This window comes from Schistosoma haematobium, chromosome 5, assembly GCF_000699445.3.
Source record: "Schistosoma haematobium chromosome 5, whole genome shotgun sequence".
Classification (NCBI taxonomy): domain Eukaryota; kingdom Metazoa; phylum Platyhelminthes; class Trematoda; order Strigeidida; family Schistosomatidae; genus Schistosoma; species Schistosoma haematobium.
Window position 1 is genome coordinate 5,889,601 of NC_067200.1, and position 22,131 is coordinate 5,911,731.

The 22,131-nt window shown below is 34.3% G+C and overlaps 1 protein-coding gene across 2 annotated transcripts in view; it reads left to right on the top strand.

Annotated features, from left to right (window-relative positions):
- Positions 1 to 8,570: 8,570 nt before the first annotated feature.
- The window catches only part of TTLL7_1 (Tubulin polyglutamylase ttll7), a gene marked incomplete at its 5' end in the record, with an annotated part of 36,187 nt that continues 22,626 nt past the window's right edge, over positions 8,571 to 22,131 (top strand). Inside the window, 6 exons of one of the 2 annotated variants that reach the window (XM_051217369.1) lie at positions 8,571 to 8,927; positions 8,962 to 9,093; positions 10,732 to 10,890; positions 16,702 to 16,930; positions 17,908 to 18,539; positions 21,480 to 21,804. In XM_051217369.1, coding sequence (XP_051064759.1) covers positions 9,005 to 9,093; positions 10,732 to 10,890; positions 16,702 to 16,930; positions 17,908 to 18,539; positions 21,480 to 21,804 — 1,434 coding nt within the window. Of the gene's footprint in view, positions 9,094 to 10,731; positions 10,891 to 16,701; positions 16,931 to 17,907; positions 18,540 to 21,479; positions 21,805 to 22,131 lie in introns of both variants that reach the window. The other variant, XM_035733483.2, reaches the window with a different exon arrangement.

Consider the following 22,131-nt stretch of genomic DNA (forward strand, 5'->3'; position numbering starts at 1 on the left):
GGACTAATCAATATAACATTACAATGATGCATGTGAGCATTAATCAGAGAACTATTAGAATACAGGGTTAACATAAATATAAAATCGATCGAGAAAGTTGAAGTGGAAATAAGGATTAATAATAATAGGTTGCGTTTCTTTAGTTGGGCTCACCAATGTAGAATTATGGTCTACTATGATATTAGTACTGCTCTAATAATAGACCTAATTCTAAATTTGTAGATTCGTCATGATATAACTGCCTAATCTATAAGATCTTACGTGGAAGTCACACCATCGACTACACCAACTCACTGTATCGTATCAATTACCAATACATTATGTAGAACAAGGTTAGGCTAGAGAAAGAACAATATATTTAATATGAATAGAAGATATAAAGTAACATTGAGATGGACCACGCCTGCATGGCCGAGCCATGCCACTCGATCAACCCCAGTCCATTCAACTCATTTTCCGCTCCTTCCCCATTGTTAGGCATTTCCCCGGGTTAAATATTGAATATCTATTTTCTGAGTAGTCTCGTGTTCACAGCTTTGTGGATTGTGTGGCTATTGTCCAATGCCACTACAAGTTTCTCCTATCCACAATGTCGAACACTTTTTCATGGTCTATGGAGTTGATGTATAGTAATGAATCTCATTCAATTAATTGTTCAACAGTGACCCGTGTGGTCGCGATTTGGTCTATAGTCTTTCCATACGAGAAGTGAAATAGATTTGGCTTAGCCAGTCTGTCATCATAAGGGAACTTTGCGATTCCGGGAATCATTTTACTTGGGATTCTTTGAACCATTTCCAAAAGCTCACTTTCTGTTCAGGCAAGAGCATGTAATACTTCAGTTTAGGACGAACGAACACTTGATACAAGGTCAAAAAGGCATAAGAGTCGGTGTATCTGAAAATTCTATGTATTAACAATATAGTTCCAAAACCGTTGGCGGATATTGCACGGCAGTGTGCAGTAGTTTGAGATCTTAACAAACGATGACTTTCAGGTTGTCGTGTGTCTGATCAACAGGTAGCTCAATATTATTCACCATGTATGTATCTGTATATTAATGGCCAATATGCATCATGATGCACTTGGAAGCATTTATAGGCAACTGCCAGATTCTAGAACATTCAGACGATTTCTTCAGTTCATGTTGTAACTCTAAAGTATCACATTTACTTTTGATCACTTTCCGTATCTTGACATCATTAGCGTACAACAAAATCGATGATGATAGGAGACTAGGTAAATCATTTACATACAGGAGGAACAACACTGGCCCTAAAAATGTACCATGTGGCTCTTTGCTATGCACATTCTTCCATCCATAAAACTTTGAGCCCACCCGCACTCTTTGTTGACGCCCAACTAGGAAGTCATTTGTCCACATTAATAATTTGTCTCCAATCCCGACATTTCCTAACTTCGATAACAGTTAGTTGTGGGGAGCTTTGTCAAGGGACCCACTGAAGTCAGTGTGGGCTACATTTATGGGTGACTTCTGATCATTTAGAGCTCTCCAACGTTGACGAGCTATTAATAAGCTAGCGAGACATGAATAACCTGTTCTATAGCCATGCTACATTTTGTAAAGGATACAGTTTCAGTCGAGATACTTAGGCAACTTCCGAGCAATCTTTTCTAAAATTTCAATATGCACTCTGGTTAGGCTTACTGTTAGACAGTTCTCAGGTTTACGTCTCCTACCTGTTTTGAAGATAGAACTTACTATAGCTTTCTTGCAGTCTTTTGCTAATCAATCTTGGATTACAGACAGATTAAAACGTATGCTTGAGGGATTTGCGACAAAGTTAACCGACTTCTTAAGTAACCTATGGTGAATTTCGTCGGTTCTCATGGATTTGTCTATACCAAGTTCGTTTTGTATACCAAGGACATCGAGTTCTTCGATGGTCACAATGGCCAGTGTGTGAACTGAAGGCGATAGCATCTTTACTGCGTACGCAATGCTAAATTTGCAAATACCTGAGGTTTATCATAATTGTCCCCCAGTACTCCTGTCTCTCCATAATGCCAGAATATGTCCTCTTCATTTAGTCCTTTAGTTTATATGCTAGTATATGCCTTCAGGATATTCTATAGACCCAACAGGTCTTATTTTTGTACAAACTTATAGACTTGTGGTGGGTCGAGGCACAAATATATCGAGCCGTCCAATATTGAGATTTTGTCTCGTCAGTACCAAGTAACCTAAATCTCTCCCGCATTCTTCTCTTATGGAGAAAGGTGCGAACCTCTTTACGGAACCACGATGGGAAGTTTCTCGGATTCCTTAGTGTAGCCCAAGATATGTGCGGTGCCTAGAATTTGTGCACAAACTTCTGAATACGTCCTAAGCCGTTCCAATGTGGGTTTCTGGCTCTATTGTTCAGTCTACTGAAGATGCTGAGTGTACACTCTATGGCGGAAAGTTGAGTGGCTGTAAAGCATTTAGAGGAGACTGACTTTCCAATATGAACAGGTATATTGTCATTCCACTATCAGATGGACTTGATATAAGTGTAGCGGTAAATAAATCCCCAAAATAAATAGCACTAAGTTTTCGACATTGGATGCTGACCATATGTTCTAGTGGACTCATCAAGCTGAAGGCGCTCGGCCAGGCATCCGCACCAGATCACGTGTGGTAACGCCGTGCTCAACATCGACCGCAATCGCTAGCCAGATTAGATCAGAGAATTCCGATATATTGGTCATCGCCAAATACACTCTTCCGATCTCCTTGACTCTGTCTTTTTATTTCTCTCGGTGGGTACAAATTATATTAGAAGGTGTTACTGGTAGAAGCGTTGTCAAACACTGAATACCTGTGACATCATCATAAGGTTTTTATAAATGCTGACAATTCTGAGGTGTAGCAAGAATTTCTAGGATGGATAGGTCAACCCTGATTAATTTTTGTCTTGTGAAAATGGTGAAGTGATTGTCGCTTGAGTTCTATACTGCTTTCTAAGCAAGGAAAAGTGCATTGCCTTTATTATCCATTTCAGCAACGGAATGATAAAGGTATTGGGTAATAGGAGTGACTGAGATGAGGGATATATTGTACTCCTGTGATAACTCAGGTTGACTGGTTAAGAATTGAACACAAAACCCTAGTAATGCCAAAACATTTTTTTACAAGCATTGTATTTCCCATCACTTTTTATTGGATGTTGAAAGAATTTGTGTTTGGAACAGTATATTTAATATGAATAAACGATATAAGGTAACATTCAGAAGGGACCACGCCTGCATGGCCGAGCCATGCCATACGATCAACTCCAATTAATTCAATTCCTTCTTCCCGCCCTCTACGTCGTTGGGTTTTTCTCTGTGTCGAATGTTGAATGTCTGTTTCCCACATTGTCTCGTATTACGGCCGGGACGGTTGTCTAATATGTTGACTTTTGGAAACCGAGATTTAAAGTTAAACGAAAGTGACATAGTAGTTGAAACTTCAACAACGTCCAAAAACTAACCACAAGTTGGAAATTCACAATACAGCAATGACGACAGTAGGTAAGTCAAAAGCCTGACAAAACATGCAGAGATACAAACAAAAGTTCAAGAAACGGTGCAAACAGATGGAAGAGACGGCACAGTGATAAGGAGAAATATGCTCCACCCTCTAAACTGGATGAGTTCGGAATGCTGAACAACTGTTTAGGTTAGTTCAGATACACGCTATCGTCCGGTCGAAACTAAAACAAGTTAAATGGGTAAGTGACGGTTTTAAACTTCACTGAGAACTAAAATTTACATTATAACCCAAACAAATATTACCACCTGGTTATTCAACTAACGATTGTTCAATGAACAGTCAAATATAAATTACACTAACTAGATAAATTGATCAAGGATATAAAATATTTACCAAACGCAACGAGCAAATGTCATTCTATCGTTTCTTGATAGAACACGAACAGGTTATTCGACATCTATAATTTAATTTAACTATAACACGGGGCGTTTTCAATTCTGAGAAAATGCTTTGATTCACAACCAAAATTGTACAGTTTCAGTTAGTCTAAGCGACACAGTCAAAAAAGGGAAGCAAATAAATATGGCGACCGCCATAATTGAATGTCGACTGAAAAAACATAGATGTAGTTCAGAGGAAGCATGGAAATTAATTGAAAATGTAAGGAAAACAAAAGGTACAATAAAGAGAGAATAGTTCCATCTCAAATGAAATCCGAAAACCCACAAAATGTACATCCAAAGTAATTAAGAGAAATAAATCGCAATGCTGTGTATACGGAGGGAATTTCATACACGAAACTTTCAAAAAGGATCTCATGGTGTATGCAAGAATTTTATCACAAATTCTCACGTGAGTGAACAAACGCAATGCACAAGCTCAATATTATTTAAAAAATACAAAATTAGCGAGAATCCCCTTTAATCTTTTATATCTAATAATTAATGAATTTTGTCCAGAAAAGGTGAGCCAAAAAGGATTAAACGTAAGAAAGAAGGCTTATTATACATGCGGGCAGCTTAAAACCTGCATCTTATGCGGTAAGATGGGATGAAGAAAAAACGTGCCCATAGCCACTAGTAATACAGTGGGTTTGCTTTCTCCAGAGACTGGTCAGTTATTATTATTTGGCTGAATGAAGAAATGCAAATCATGGCTTTGTCATTACATCGTAAACTTTATGTCAGCTTGTCTACTTTTTATATGAGTGCATTCAAAAGCTTTAAGATCACTTAAGCATCTGATACTTATGACTCACAAGTGACTGCGAAGAATATATTTCTCGCTAACTGGTACTCAGAAATATGTCCAGAATAACACTCTTAACGTTTCGAAACTTGGAACACAAAGGAAGAAGTGTTCATCTCGATGGAAGAAACGAAAAATGATGTTTTCCCTACTCAATGGTACGTTAACATCAAGGTAAACTTACTGGATATAACTCGGTCAGACTACTTAAACTGTTGATCTCAGAAATCACGGTACTTTTGCTCGCAGCTTCTTACTGTTTAACAGCGTCAACGAAAAGAGGGATTAGGTTAGGTCTGTCATTTAAAAATTGGTTTGTTATGTTCAAATTATAGATGGAGTTATAGAAAGCGTCACAGTCGAAACTTGTGTGGAGACATCCTAACTTCAGGACAACCAGGATAATCCATAGATGAAGTAGAAACTTCAGTTATGATCTAGTACATTGTATAAACCAAAACTTTGGATGAATGTTGTGCCGAAGCACATGATCTTATATCTCATTTCATTTCAATCACCCTTAACGGACTGTCACGCTGAAGGGGTTCCACTTACCCTTGCTCAGTGTGTCGTATCATTTAGAAAGTTAATAAACCAACCTTATAATTTCATAATGAATTCCAAAACTATCCGGTTTTAACTTGAGTCCCAAATGAAGGACTTTACCAAGCGCTTTATTTAGGTCTTTAAAAATTTAATCTACAGGAATATTTATCTCTTCTGCTGCAGCCGTGGTGTTCGCTGGACAAAAGAGTAAGCCCTTCCAAATAGTCTAAAAAACCATCCGAATTATTTCCCCATTAGTTTGTCAACTACATTGGTTAGGCTAACGGGTCGATAGACTCTTCTCCCCTCCTTATACATTGGATTGATTATGGCGTCTTTCGAGTCTCCTGCCAGTCTGAATTGCCACTAAGACATAATTCAGCATGGCCAAAGTTTCTACAGTTACATTCGACAGGACTTTTACAATTCTACGATGAATGTCTCCAGAACCACTGAACTTATCTCGTTTGAGATGCTGAAGTAATCTTTAGGCATTTTCTTTTTCAATGATTACAGGGTCAGTAGACAAGCTGTTTTGATCACAATTCATGGTTAGTTGATCCTCAATGCTGATAGAAAATACCTTACCAAAATATCTCAACAAAGCTTCAGTTTTTCAACATCACCTCTTATAAATATCAACAGACTTTCTTGTTCCAAAAGTGGTGAGATTCCATCTTGTCTCTGATTCTGCCTCCTTATATATGAGGATGAACTTTTCGGATTATTTTCAAAATCCTTATCCAATTGTTTTTGATGACTACTTAGTTTTATTTATTAACGCTTTACAAGCATTCTTAGTGGATATGCATTGTTCTAAGCCAGTAGAAATGAACATATTCCAACTCTTTATCCTGCGTGTAAGAAGTTTCTTGACCTGTTTAGTCATTATTGTTATAATAATAGACCTTATTCTAAAGTTGTAGGTATGTCATAATGTGACTTCCCAATCTATAAGATCTTACGTAGAAGTCACATAATTGTCTACGCTGACCCGTTGTATCGTAATAATTAACAATATGATTTTCGAAGTTTCTAAGGAACACGTTAAGGTTAGAGATAGATGGAATATTTAATGTGAGCAGAGACACGTTATACAGAATGACCACGTCTGCAAGGCTGAGCCATGTCATCTGGTTGAACTGAATTCAATATATTCTTGCGTTCACTACTGTTAACCTCTTCTGGTCAATTGTTGGATATAAATATTCTCAATAACCATATACTTGATTTCAGAGGACGTGTAGTTAGGGTCCAATGCTACTACGTATCTACTGACCAGTCTGTCTTTGAAGTGCACTCCCAAGTGGCTGATGTGTTAGCTGTCCATATATTTCGGAGAGGGTCAATGTGATCGTATATTATATCACGAGCTCTAAACACGAATGTCAAAACAGCATGGTCGCTATCAGCTAACGGTGGAAGAATATTTAGATAGGCAATATCCTCAGTTGCATGAGTGGTTACTAAGTCTAAGAAGGAATATCCTTGGATTTAACCAAGACGTTTGGCTTTGGATAGATGTTATACTAAGGAATGCTACATTAACGTCATCAAGAGACTGCTATTGAAAGTCTTCAGACCATACGGCGGCCATTTCCGTTCAACTAGTATCAGGTGCATTAAAACCTAATAACAAGCGTCTGTTATTTTCACACCATAGCTGAAGGTGCTTTGAAATAAAGTTGCCAGCTAAGCAGATTGGGCTACAATAGATGACACCAAGTATAAATGTAAACATTTGATAGTCAGTACACAGCTGATGGCTCCGCCAGTGCCACTATCGTAGGACCCATAAGCAAAGGGGAGGATATTCATGTTATTAGCTATATATATATATATATATATATATATATATATATATATATATAAGGACATCATCCGCTTTCCTACATCTATCACTCCTTAAGTAGTGGTATCCGGATAATTCTGGTGTAACACCTAAGTCATGGACCAATCGAAGTCCCGTCGCAGCTATGATGAGCAGCTGTAATCTACCCACTAATGTTCCTTGTTCATAGAGTTTATCTCCAATAATACGAGCCTTTTCAAAAAAACTCCCTTAATGAGTACTTATGGTAGGGGCTTGATATTGTAGCGGGTTCTCTTGCATGTTATTATCAATCCTTTACCTGAACTCCTGTAGAGTACGATGTTACGAATAAATGCTTCGAACTTCCCAAATCACTCGCCTGTCTAATTTCTGAACCGGCGTCGTTTGATTCTAGCAAATTACCTACAATAATATTCGATGAGAATACGCTTTTCACAGCCATGCTATGATGGAGCTCAGTCTTACCCCCAGGCTGTATTTTATGACGCGGAGTGGGAGTCTTCCAGATATTTACCAACCAAGCGGGTGGTGTTTGTGGCGTTTTTCTTGTTCTCTCACGGTAATCCGCTTTCCGTCACTCAGGACAGCCATATCTGGACATCAGGAGCGGTGAAGATTTTAACCAGGCCTTCAGTCTCTACTTTCGAACCATGACTACTAATACCAAGCGGTATTTAACTCTGCAATAGTTTCAATGAGGGCTTTACTTTTCCGTGAACTACAGCTGGATGTTTGGCACGTCCCGTAATAACGCATACTACACTGACACATTCTTCGCCTCAGTACTTGTTTTATCAGTGAAAACATCATCAATCTTCTTTCAGGCCAAAGCCAAGAGACTCATGGCCCACTGGATCAGTAATTTCTTACCCGAAAAGTAAATCATACCAAGCTAATGCGAGTCAAGCTTGAAGAGTCTTTTGCACGTGGTGTGGCTTAAACGGGTACATATCTTACGGAACCCGTTTTTACACTCACCACACTGTATTCCTGCGTCTACGGGTAAATAACGATTTGGTTATCCAAAGAGCCTACCAGAAAGAATTGCCACGAGAAGGACTTAAAGAAACTTTCAAACCTCAACTGGAATAATTTGAGTTAAAGTAGGCCAAGTATGATTTGGTGCAACGAATACACAAAAGCGAAATGAAATCACAACAAGTATTAGGTCAATGTCTTTTTTGGAAACATACACGTGTAGTTTTGGAAATAGTGATCTAGATATTAAGATGATTTGTGGTTCGTTACAATTCGGGGCTAGTTATTTTCAAGGCTATTTCTTAGAAGTTCATCATAAATTCATTTTAGTGCAGGATTATTCCAATTGCATCAAGTGATCAGTTACTGAGACGAATCACTAGATCAAGTGACATTAACTTCATCTATGTGCTCTCTTAAAGACAGGACGAACCTTTGCACAGATGCTTTCAGCCACTTATATTGAATAATTTCAAATAAGCGGTCAATAGCGCAGTAAACGAAAGTTAATTATGATTACGTGGTTTTGTGTTCAGGTCTAATAAACTCTCCCTGATGTTAGATAAAAGTGATTCACCAAGCAAAAATCACATCACTCTAACAAGCATCTCCGCTCACGATAGTAAAAATGAATGGAAGTGTGGTGGCAACACTAAACTATTGCACAACAGCAATGATCTTAAAATCATAAGAGAAAGGAAAAAGAATAAAATCAAAGCCAATTTGAAAGATTCTCGCTATAAAATAGGTTTGAATTTAAACCGAACTCTATGTCGTTTCAGTGGATCAGTGCATTAGAGAGGCAGGATTCACGGTAGTTGAGAATGATGATAACAATGACGCGTAATGTGCATATTAAATGTAACATGCAGTTAAGATATTTAATATGGAGCGACAACTTTTTGCCTTTGGAGAGGATCATGAAATTGAAGCCGTACCAACGCGCCAATCACTTTCCTGGTATGATTGAAATATGTCGAAAGGATCTCCTTACCAAGAATTTCTCAAGGTTTGAATTTTCTCGATCCTTTTTTCAAAATAGATTAAATGCATACCTCAAGGTGGCTTGTTTGCTCAAGAAAAGTCCTTTAGATTCAGACTTTAGTGTATTTTGCACCGAAAACAAAGCATATATCAATCAATGATATACGCAATTAATGCATGAATAACTCCAATTATTTGTAAAACTTTCACGGCTTTTAAGTTGCTCACGCTTTGAACTATATTTATTATCTCATTTCAACAATTAAGCTGTTAAATTCTGTGAGCTTATAAGTCGTTTTTTCATAGTGTTAGTAGAATGAGGTTCTAAAATGATATAGGCCTCCTTAAAATGACAAATACAGCTGTGTTCATAGTTCTTTAGGCTAAAGTGATCAACTGCACATCAATAAGTGTTTAGTATTCAAAGATATACATTAGGATTTGTATGATTGATCCACGTGTTTTTTGTAACTGAAGATACGCAATACTTAAACTAATCTCTACAACTTACATGAAGTAAAAATCGTGGTACATATTGGTGACAAATAATAAGCTTCAGTGCAGTGATATCTGAAGAAAGTATGGTTAGTTTTGAAATGTTGAATTCAAACATTTAGCAATAGGCTATTGAAGCCACTAGGTGTTGCTGATTCTTCTATATCATAATGGAATTTAGTTTTGTGAGGAAAGATAAAGTGTGTCTGAGTAGTTTATGGCCGTAAGAGTAGTACCTTCTAGAATGTTGGATCATAAAATGGGTAGAACTACATGTTTATCAGATGAAATGATATGCCCTTAAAGGTAAACGTCTTATTTTAGTAGATAAATCTGACCTGAAAAACTTTTTGAACATTTACTTCCTTTCGAATTTCAGTATAGCAACAGAAGAACTATGTGAAGTGTCTCACTGCCTCACTCCTACAGGCAGACAATTTTATCGAATCCTAATTTGTTTATGGTTGACTGAAATAATCGAGTTTGTAGTATTCCAAGTGCTTAAAAATGTCACTTTTTGGCTATGGCACAGTGATATTTATAAAATACCAACCATTTTATTGAATTTTTTTGCCAACTTTCAAGCTAAATGAACACTTAAGTTTCAGTCAACCATATTTGTTATTTTTGACCTGTGTCATTGATATCTGGTAATAATCTGTTAGTAATAAACTAGTCATAATCGTTTATTACTTGGTTCATATATCTCGCTAAACACATACATTTCATAACACAAATCGGAGTAACTAGAATTTCAGCACCTTAGGACATTTACACGCGTTGTCTTGCTGTTGATTATAAACCGTATTTATGATTATCTCGTATTACGTTAAATAAGGATCGTACGTATTACTTGTTGGAAAGTAAACGTATTTGGATGTTTTTTATTCAGGTGTTTGAGGTAGTCGTAAATAGGTGATAGATGGTAATTAAAAATATTATGGGCAGGTTCATAACTCAAACCAGCTTTCTTTCTATCTTCAGCAGGAATAATAATCGATCTAAATATAGGTATTTACTTTTGATTATATCTCGATTCAACTGTAACTAGTTACGTTTATATCGATTTGCTAGGTGGATGAACTGAATATTCCCCACTTTGTTTTCATACAAAATCCTACTTAAGTTTGAACCCAAAGTCTATTTAATTATTTTTCGCCTTAGCCAGAATGCAGAAGGCTGAGCCAGATGAATATAATTTTATGCCAAATACATGGGTTCTACCACAAGAATTTGGATACTTTTCAAATTATGCAAGAAAATTATATCGACAAGGGTGTAACGCATGCTTCATACAAAAACCAGCTAATGGAGCTATGGGACATGGGTGAGTAAATGAAATATTTATCTTTTTGTTGTTTCTATTTTCATTGTAAAAGAATAATTGTTCAAAGTTAATGATTGCTTCAAATAAAGTAGGAAGTTTAAATCAATATGTGGTTCGTTTGAATAGATAACTTACTAGTTTACTAGTTTGGTTTTTATGGAAACTTTACATCATCAATCGTTTGTGTTCGACAAACTTTAGAGACTCCAAGGTGTGTAAAAAATTTGTTAATATTGAGTTTAGGGACCTTATTCTGATGGATCTTGATTATAATGAGATTTATATTTACATCCTGAGTGATCATTTACTTGGTTACAATAAGTTTAATTTAAATGTTATGCTGTTCATTGGACCAATTTTATGTTTATTTACTGTACTAATCAAATTAAACCACTCACTGCCCGTGATGTCATATGTTTTTTGACGTCAACATTGAATTGTCTTTGTCACTTCACAGAATAAACCATTCTATCGCTAAAAATATTTATTAATTGACGTAGTTTTGAATCTAAATCTTTATTAGCTTTAAATACTCAGGATTTTACCAAATAATTTTATAGCTGCATTAAAGTACACTTATAGTACGATTTGAACATTTTTATGCCAATAATTTTGAATTCCTTAACCGGTTGATTCTTTTATTTGTTGTCATTTAGTTGATTATTTAATCTAATAAATGTCAGTAGATCAGTTAGTAAGCAGTTTTGGTGATTTTGGTTTTACATTTATTGAACAATCAGCAAACAATGTTTGTCAACTTATGGAGTTTAGTTCAAGTTAAAGTTACACACAGATCGATTTCAATTGATGATTTGTATTATAATGGATGGTGATGAAAAATCAATATGTGATACAATCGAACTCCGAACTAAGTCAATTTTAGCAAACTTGTATCTCAAACATCAGTCATGTAAACAATAATGAGTGACTTCTAAACAAACTTGCGATTTGATAGAGTCCGACTATGTATGTGATGAAGTATTCATTGACGAATGACATTAAATCATCATATGTTAGTTCACCGATCCCATATTATATCTGAAATTCCTGCATTTAACTGACTAGGCTTGTGGTATGAACGCTTGAGTTCCATACTAAAATAAAATACGAGTTAGGTACCCTGTCTTTTTCAAATGATCTCTAGTTAAAGCTAATCTGTAACAGAATCCTAAATCAAACCAATTCTGATTATTAGATAAATCTGAGAGCTGTAATTTTTAGTAATTTTTAACTAGTACACTGGTTAAATATTATTACAATATATTATTATATTTATAATTTCATAGCATGTCTATTCAATTTCATAAATATAAGCAGTGTGTCATCAGTCTATAGTGAGTGATTGTTAGTCTCAGCCATATTCCTACATCCATACTACATGGTTCTGTTCCACACGATAACCGCGATTATTAATTGGAGAGTAAGGATATTTTCATCTCACAAGTATTGTGTTCCCTGAGCTGAATGGTTCAGTTTCTGAGATATGTGGTGACATTGCTTTCTAGAAAAATAAGGATACTTTCACGAGAAAACTATTCTGCTCTAAAATCCTCCAGTTGGGCCAAAATGTTCCTTAGAATCTCTGAACACTTTCAAATCACTAATTCATACTTTCTGTCATTTCTGCCACTTTGTGGCAATAATATAAATGTCACTATTGTTACTTGGAAACCGCTACCTTACATACTTTACGAATAACATCATCTTATGGAAACCACTAGCAGGAATTTATTTGATTTAAAGTAGGACGGATGGATTTGTATTGATTTGAGATCATTAAAATTTTCGGCGCGTGAAATCATCTCGATGGAATTAAATATAGCTATATTGCTTCTTGCTGAATTTGCTAAGTTAGTTTTGGGCCAAACCCCAAGAAAACTCCACAGTAATCATTTTGGCAAAGAAGCATATCTGTTTTTTGAGAAGTAGTTCTCCCCAGTAAATTTTAAAAATTCTTCTTTTAGAAATTTATTATTAAGATTTCCATATTATTTTGTTTATAATTGTAAAATAAAGAAAGAAAATTAGTCAAAGTACATCTTTCTTTTGAGGTCATTTCAAAATAATTACAATGATAATCAATAAACTGCAGTCAAGTTCACTTATAAGTAATAAATTAGCATCCCCTGCAGATTACAGACCCATATTGATTTTAAAACGCAGAAAAAACTCTTTGGTAAACCCGGCTTCAAAGCAGTAACCTTAGATATTGTATTTTTTTCAAAAACATATATTTACTGAGAAAAGATCTGTTAGTAGTTCACTTCTGTGTATCTAGTTTTGAGTTAATCTTTTATAACTTGTGGCCTTGTGCACTAATAATATATATCGTACTGATACCGTCAAACGGCGAACAGTGAATTATCGATCGGGCCAAAGGACACATAAAACCCGTTGTGATAATTAGGAGTATTTGAATTATAGTACAGACTAAGAATCCTAGAAATAACGCAATTTAACTAAGAAGTATTAGATGATCATGAATGAAAGTATTGTATTTGTAATTCGAAATCAAGCAGTCAACAAGTACAAGAAAATCACTAGTTCATACAAACACCATACATGTACACACAGTCTAAAGTACTTATCGGCCTCTCCTATATGAATGATGTATTTCAAACATACTGGGTTTATATACAGACCAACCAGACCACATCGTACCACAAAATAGAAAATAACATTTGTACAAGATCTAGCCTAGAGTGGCTGTGAATATATGAGACTGTAATTAATAAACTGGGCATAACTCCAGAACGGTGAATCGCATAATAATAGTCTATGAATCGAAATAAAGCCTTTAATAAAAGGAACACGAATACTTATAGTTTAGCTACTTAATAATTATAAAATAAAAATTATATGTATCAAATTGGTCCATAAACTTCTCAAAAGCTACCATTCATAATTCTCGTCGGGATATAACAGAACCAATGACTAAGCTCGTTCATTTTGATTTCGTGTTTGTACATCTTCCTTGAGCAACTAATGCACATAACAAATAAGAAGGATAAGTATCTGTAGATAGATAGATTTGCACATCTAGTTGTTACTGTAAACTCAATTGATGACTAAGATGGTTTGAAAAGAGCAATCTACCGAATCTTAACCAATTTACCATTTACTTTGAAATTTTGTTTATTCAATACCTTTGGAAGCCATTTTCAAACAAATGATGACTATTATGTTTATCTCATAGATTTCGGACAAGTCTGTGTAAAATTTTCGTTTAATATAGACAACCGACCAATCAGATATCCTGTTTTATAGTTTACATTATGAACTGACCCTAGTTAGGTAGCCATTGAAAACCATGGGGGACTGGACAGCTACTCCGTTCTAGTGTTGCACTCTTCTGCGGAAGGTGCCTATTCCGGCCACGAATTAGATCAAGGACCTTCAGGTCTTGAGATGAGTGCTTGACCCTTAAAATACAGAGTCGGAATACGTTACTTTTTATTTCTAACTTCAATCAGTCCTCGATCTTGTGTAGCCATGGCTAAATGCCTCATACCTGAATTTAAAGTTTGTTTAATATATAAACATTTGAATTCTATACAATCATTCTATTTATCAAAGCTAATGAATATTCCTTTGGAAACGTGTTGGCATTATGCTTATGAATAAATTCTTAATTTCCTGAAATTCCGTTATTGACGAATGTAATAACCACACATACACATCAGTATAAGTTTACCTCACTGGTCAAAAGCTAGTTGAAAGACGAGAAATATATTTTTAACGCCTATTTTCAAAAGAGCTTCCTTCAAGCTAGAGAACTTTCTACCAATCATTTCGAACCACATATACACGATACTATGAAATGTGTAAGATTTACAAAAAGATAAAGATCCGATTTTGAGGCAATGGGAATTAAAGTTTGAAATTATGGATTATAGTAATATCAGTGGTAATTATCAATATTATTACAGAACAAACCTTCAAAAGCTAATTTTATTATAACCATCATCAGTATTAATGATCATGATGATAAATATCTTATCCATTAGCAACTATCTAGACTCATTAGCCTGATGAACAGATGGTTGATGTTTTAAGTGAAAGATAATAGGTTTGAGTTTCTCAGCAGGTAAATTTAATTATACAGTGCCAATTGATGAATAGAAAAGTGTCTCATGAACAACACTATTAGCAAGAATCTAAAACTATAGTCAACTAGATTTTGTGAACCTTGCAAACCATAATAAAACTAGTCAAGCAGTGAACGTAGTTTATGAACTGTGAAAGAAAAGTCATATCATAATGACAGAAAGTTGTTGGATCTTATGAATCGTGAAAGACGTTGTTCATCACGACTGAAACATGATCTAGAGGGTTTAGATCTATAAAGACGTTTCAAATAAATACTGATAACTGTGAATTGTTTACTTTTATTACACTGAATACTTTAACGGTTTGATCCTAGTCATTCTACGTAATAAGAGGTGCAGCAAATTAAGTTTATGAAATAGTTTCTACATTGTTCTATGTATTCCATTATTACTATTATTATTATTATTAGAAATTCGTCGGTCTACAATCATATTACATATTTTCTGAAGGAAACGGACAGATTTATGAATGAGTTATGCACATATCTTTTATTCAGGTTAATTATTAAAAATTTCTTACTCACTATCGACTTTCCCACTTGAGTAGCTGGATTAGGCATGTATCCAGGACGCGTATATTTTCAACAATGGACTTAGGTGACCTTATGATTAAACGCTATTTTAGTAATCAGATGTGACTAATAAAGTTTAGCCATAATGACTGTAAGAAAGATATAACTGATGGATAACACTGTGGTATGACTATAAAATATCTTGAATCGAAAAACTTTGGAAATGTAAACTATTAAATTTCTGACTAATTTGTATGAATGGTACTGTAAAATTGTTGTAAATAATAACATTCTCTCTCCTCGATACATTATGTCTCTCCGCCTAGTGTTTTAGTTACAACATTATTGTTGCGTAATTATGTAACACACTAGTACTCAATCATCTGACGATTCGATCTATAACTAAATTTAAACCACAACAACAGTACATTATGGAAAAAAGTACAAAGAATAGAAGTATGTATAATATATGTATGATATTCCAGATATGTCTGTGTTCACGCGTCGGCCAATCACAAGGGACTTTAGATGGATATATCAGTTTTTATTACCACTAATAATACCATTATTGATCCTGACATTGATATCTATCATGATAGTTTCCTCTAGATAACTAATTTAGAGTGAGCTCTTGAAATGATTCACAAATATACCAGAATTCGCTTTGATTATGATTGGAAAACTAGCCTTAAGTTGAACAAATCTTTACAAAGCCTTTTAAATATCTTTATCAATTAAATTTTAAGTTGTCTCATTGTTAATATTCAGGATTAGATTTTGAATGATCTTGGTTGGCATATATGTACATCCTATTCAAATTAAGTCGTTATGACAATCTCATCACAAGTTTTTCTAGAACAGATGGAATGAGGTTAGCTGTATAAACAAGAGAGAGAGTTTCATCCTATTTAAGACTTGTTTTATGGATAAACCTAGACATGAGTTTTGATGCTCAGTGATGTTCTCGGTATGAACATCAACACTAGGATATAGGTGACTTCAGCTTAAGAGTCTTAAATAGAAAAAAAACATCCATCACTGATTGTACTTTTAGCTACAATCCAACTGTTCTATACTGTCTTTTCAATAAATTATTAATATATTACTAGTATAATGTCTACAAATATATGCAAATGTTTTTGTTTATTTCCATTCATTCTTTTTTCTCCCATTACCTTTATCTTTTTCAGAATTCGTTTATATTCTAATATAAATAAAATATCAGGAAATGTAAATGATAACATAATAAGTGTTATCCAAGAATATATTGAACATCCATTACTTATTGACGGATATAAATGTGATCTAAGAGTTTATGTTTTAGTTACATCATGTGATCCGTTAAAAATTTTCATATATAATGAAGGTTTAGTACGCTTAAGCGCTGAGAAATATGTTAAACCAAGTGAACCAAGTGGAGTAAGTCTAAATGTGATCAATAAAAGTTCTTTTCTGTATGAAGTGTTTTCATAAATACGGAATCTGAAATTTCTAAGTCTGATAATAATGTATTAAGCCTGGTCTAATAGTCCCAACTTGCACAAAACATAGGTCCAGAGTATCCTGGAGATTATCTCAATTTCTTTAAACATCTAAAAATAGTTCTATGCCATCTGAACTAGTTGCCACATAGCTAATTGATTAGTAGAATTTGATCAACATTAAGGACTAGGTGAATTTAATATCCGTCAATTACTCAATGATCAATTAATTTGAATATCTATGTTCTACAAGTCAATCACAGTAGAATAATTTTAGTAATAACTTTCCACTCTGTGAAGAAAATCTAATTTTTCTACTCATTGGGATATTACAAATATATTATTTATTTATAACAATCTACTCAATGCTCAATTTATTCGAAATTATCAAATCAAACCTTGGTAATGATATCTATAATACTCTGACACTTTGATTAGACTCTTGGATTTTCGATTGATTACAGGAAGAGGAAAAAAGTGAATAACAATATAATCAAATGGAAAACCTGGTTTTTGTAGGTCTCAGTTATAACTAAAGCCTAAACATCATGTATATCTATCATTGATCACTGTTCAATGATTAATTCTTATACGACAGTTTTATCCGAGAGATAATTTAAGGAGTTCTATTCAAGAGCTATGATCAGTGATATTCGAACATGGTTACACATTATATCATAAATTGATTGAAGTAAGCAATCCATCCCATTGGATTTCAACTCCAAGTTGAGCACCATTTGGAAGACCTGAAAGTTATGAGTTCATTCATCAATCGGGTCATGTATAAGCACTACTAGAGAGTCTCATATTATCACAGAACAGTTATTCAATACTTTCTGGTTTTCAATATTTATCTAACTGAATTTAATTTGTAATGGAACAATTTTTTTCTTTTTTAATATTTCAATTATTCAGGATTCAATTTATCGACAATTAACTAATTATACCATAAATAAACATCATACACAATATAATCGTTCCAATGATGATATATCTGGTAGTAAACGTTCATTTGCATTTTTGAATCATTATATACATAAAATAAAACAATCTAATCCACTGATTATTTGGGATAAAATCTATGATTTAATTATTAAAACATTAATTATAGCATTACCACATCTAATACATTTTTATCGTATTTCACGACATAAATCAAATCAGAATTACATTCATAATCATAATCATAATAGTAATAATAATAAATACAGTCTAAAACAATCTGGATATTATAAAAGTAAACAAGATTTAACAATGAATACTAAACAATTCATATACAATAAAGTTAATCATGATCCTAAACAAACATCTATGACAACATCAACATTAATGATCAAATCTAAAGTTGATCAAGATCCAACATCATCATCATCATTGATTTGTTCAAATTTATTTGAAATATTAGGTTTTGATATATTAATTGATGAACAATTAAATCCATGGTTAATTGAAGTGAATCGTTCACCAAGTTTTAATACAGATCAACAATTAGATCAACAAATTAAATATAATTTATTAACAGATACAATTCGTTTATTAAATATTAAGTTAGTTTTATAATGTGAATAATGATAATTTATTTTTAGTTATGTATTATTATATTTTAAAAGACCAGTAGGTCCTGGGTTCGCATCCCGCGGGGTGTGGGATCGTGGATGCGCACTGCTAAGGAGTCTTATACTAGAAAGAAACGACCGTCCAATGCTTCCAGGTTTTCCATGGCGATCTAGCTTCAATTGACTCATGATTTCAACCTGTGAAATTTCTAAAAATCTCCACAAAACCCATTCTGAAAATATTAAATAGTTAATTAATCTGCTACTGGAACGTTTAAATATTGATATTCTTAACTGCTTATTATAACCTTCAGACTACTTCTATATGTTAACTTGAATAATAGACAAAACGTAGGCAAAGTATGGGCTTTACTTTATGGTTCAAGTCCCTTTGGTGCAGGACCGTGGATGAGCAATGCTGAAAAGTCCCATGATAGGACGGAACGGCCATCCAGTGCTTCCACATTTTCAATGGTAGTCTAGCTTTAATCAACTTATGAATTTAACTATGAAATTAATTATAATTCTGTAATTTAGATTTGTACCATAAATGTCTTTATCAGGTATAATGTTGTGAATTCTTGATAATAAAGCCATATATTTAAACTTCTAGGCTGTCTATTTTTTAATTTTGAGACTATCGCAAAACAGTTTTTTTATTTTAAATCTATTTTAACTGACTAATTGTGTTAATTGATTAATGTACTGAAGCCGCCCTAACATAAGATGGTAAAAGTACAGCATAAGGATAAGCCAATTAGAATCGAAAACATAACTTCTAGGCTATTGAACGAAATTCAAAACCCAGGAAAACATCACTATGTAATACTTGAAGTACATTTAAAATGATAATAAGAATTACTTTATGACATCATGAAGTAAAATTGATGGTGTTAAACATATCATATGCTTAGTTTTGTCCCTATAGATTGTATCTAATACTGTTACTAAATCATAATCTCAAACTCATTATCCTGAAACAAATCTGAATTCCTTGAGGATATATTTTGTAGATGAATTAAACAGATAACACCTCTTGGATTTATGAACGGCTGTTGTTTGGGATGCGCTTCTCCCTCTCTAAATGCAAGTTTTTGCTTCAGGACTGGTCTGCGTCAACACCTGAACTAAGGATAGAGAGTAAAGTAGTCGAACGTGTTGGCAACTTCACTTATCTTGGAAATCTGATCAGCCCTAATGGGTTGGTGTCTGACAAAATCTCTGAGCGGATTCGAAAAGCACGTTTGGCTTTTGCCAACTTACGTTACCTATGGCAATGGCAAGATATCCGTCTATCAATTAAGGGACAAGTATACTGAGCAGTAGTTCGTTCTGTTCTATTTTACGACTAAGAAACGTGGCCACTAAGAGTTGAAGATACTCGTAAGCTGCTAGTATTTGACCACAGATTGCTCGCATCTACTGGGATCACCGGGTAAGTAATAATGAGGTTAGATGCAGGGTATTAAGGAATGATGGTAAATCAGTTGATGAGATTATGAATCTTCATCGACCAAGATGGTTGGACCACGTGTTACATATGCCTGAACACCGATTACCACGACCCGCACTTCTGACTGACTAGTGTTGGGGTTGGTTGGAAGAAATGTAGGGGCGGCCAAACCAAAATGTGGCATCAGTGCTTGAAGTCACTAACTTCTAGTCTGAGCAATGTTGATGGATACAGACTACTTGGTCGGGATCCGCGTGACTATCGTAAACAATGGTTGGAGACTCTTGGTGACATAGCTCAGAATCGATCACAGTGGTGTAGGTGTATACATTCTTTATCTCCCTTTAAACTATGGGATTAAAATCGCTTCTTTTTACGAACCAATTCTTTCTTCCTGTACTATGTCCTTATATGCAATATTTCTTTCATATATTACACCATTGAGTTAACTGCTTCTATGAATCCGGTGTTCATCTTGTTATGCTAATGAGGTATGGCAACTTGGACCGATGCATATATGTGCCTGGTCCTACGTTGTAAATGACTGATTCAATCATAAATAAAACAAATGATCCTTCATTTTTCTTTTTCGATATTTCTAATAAGCTTCTATTCACAATGCTGATAAATCGTTTCTCAGAGTTTTCTATGTTTCTAGTGACTTTGATAAGTGATAAATTTCGGATTCCTCAGTAGTAATTTATCAGTTATTCGTCTATAAGCAATTTAGAATCAGGAATATATGTGTATATCGACACTGTCTAAATTGTCATACCATGTGATCAGCACAAGCAGATGTACACCAAAGTAGTTGAATTAGTGACAGTATAAATGATATTCAAAAAGACAGTAAACGTAGAGAATGTGATTTCAGAAATCGTTCTTAGTGCAGATCGAATTCTTTTGATCAGGTTGCAATGTAGCCACTAGTCTACGTGACTTGATATTGCGTGCACTATGTTGTGATGTTAAATGATGGTCGAAAGTAGTCGATAAGAATTTCTAGAGATCGTTTTCGCTCTACAAGCCATTTATCAGCAAGGCGTACTGGTAATTTCGATGCTCCTTGGAGGATTCAACCTTGTGTTATCTAGCTTCACACTAAGAAAAATTAACGCTGAGCTATTCGTAACGCGATTGACCTCCTGTAGGACTGAAATATATTTTTGATCAACTGACTTGAGAAAAGTAACCCCAGACTTCCTTACACATCAAAACTATTTTTTCATTAAAATAATTGAACTAGACAGTTTGAGGTCCTAGGATCGAATTCTCCGTGGAGCGTCAGTTCCCTCAGGATTTCAGATACACCTTGTTGATGATTGTCAAATAACACTGAGGTCTAGGGTTTCCTGTCGACTAACTCCAATTATCACCTTAAATGACTGGATAGTCACTGACTGATATCAGTTATCCTTTTCCATTATGACTCTCTACGATAGCTTCACACGCATACATTTCATCGGTCTTTTTTTCAGACCATCAGATAAATCTCGTGTGGAAAAGCAACAAAAATTAACTACAAGAAAACGTTTATATAGTAGTCACTCTGTACAAACACGAAATTGGATGTATAAATCAAATTCCAATAATCAAAATGATAAGATTCATAAATATTTCGACAATAATCGATTGTCTACCAAAAAACATGTAAACCATGAATTGTTTCGTCGTGATAATGTCCATTTAAAAACAACTTACCAATCACCTTTTGCAAACCATTCAGATATTGACTATTTAAAATTGATTAATAACCAAGATCAATTGGAGGATAAAAAGCTCAGTTGGAAAATTGATCGTTTAGTAAGTTTGAGTTATATTATGATTATCTTTTTTTTATACTTTGAATTATGAATTGATCTTGGCTAGATCACCATTGGAAACTGAGGGGGTACTAAACAACTGGTTATTCTTAGTATGGGATTCCTTAACTGTGTGCATCCACGACCTGAGGATTTTGTTTTGTTTTTATAGAAAATGTAGTTCTTGTAATCAAGCAATAAAATGATATTTACAGATTGTGTTTATTAACTGATTTGAATTTTGTGTTAGTTAGCATTTTTTAACATACTGTATCCATAATCATCATAGAACTAATTTCTTCTATGTGAATAAAATAGGGTATCACAC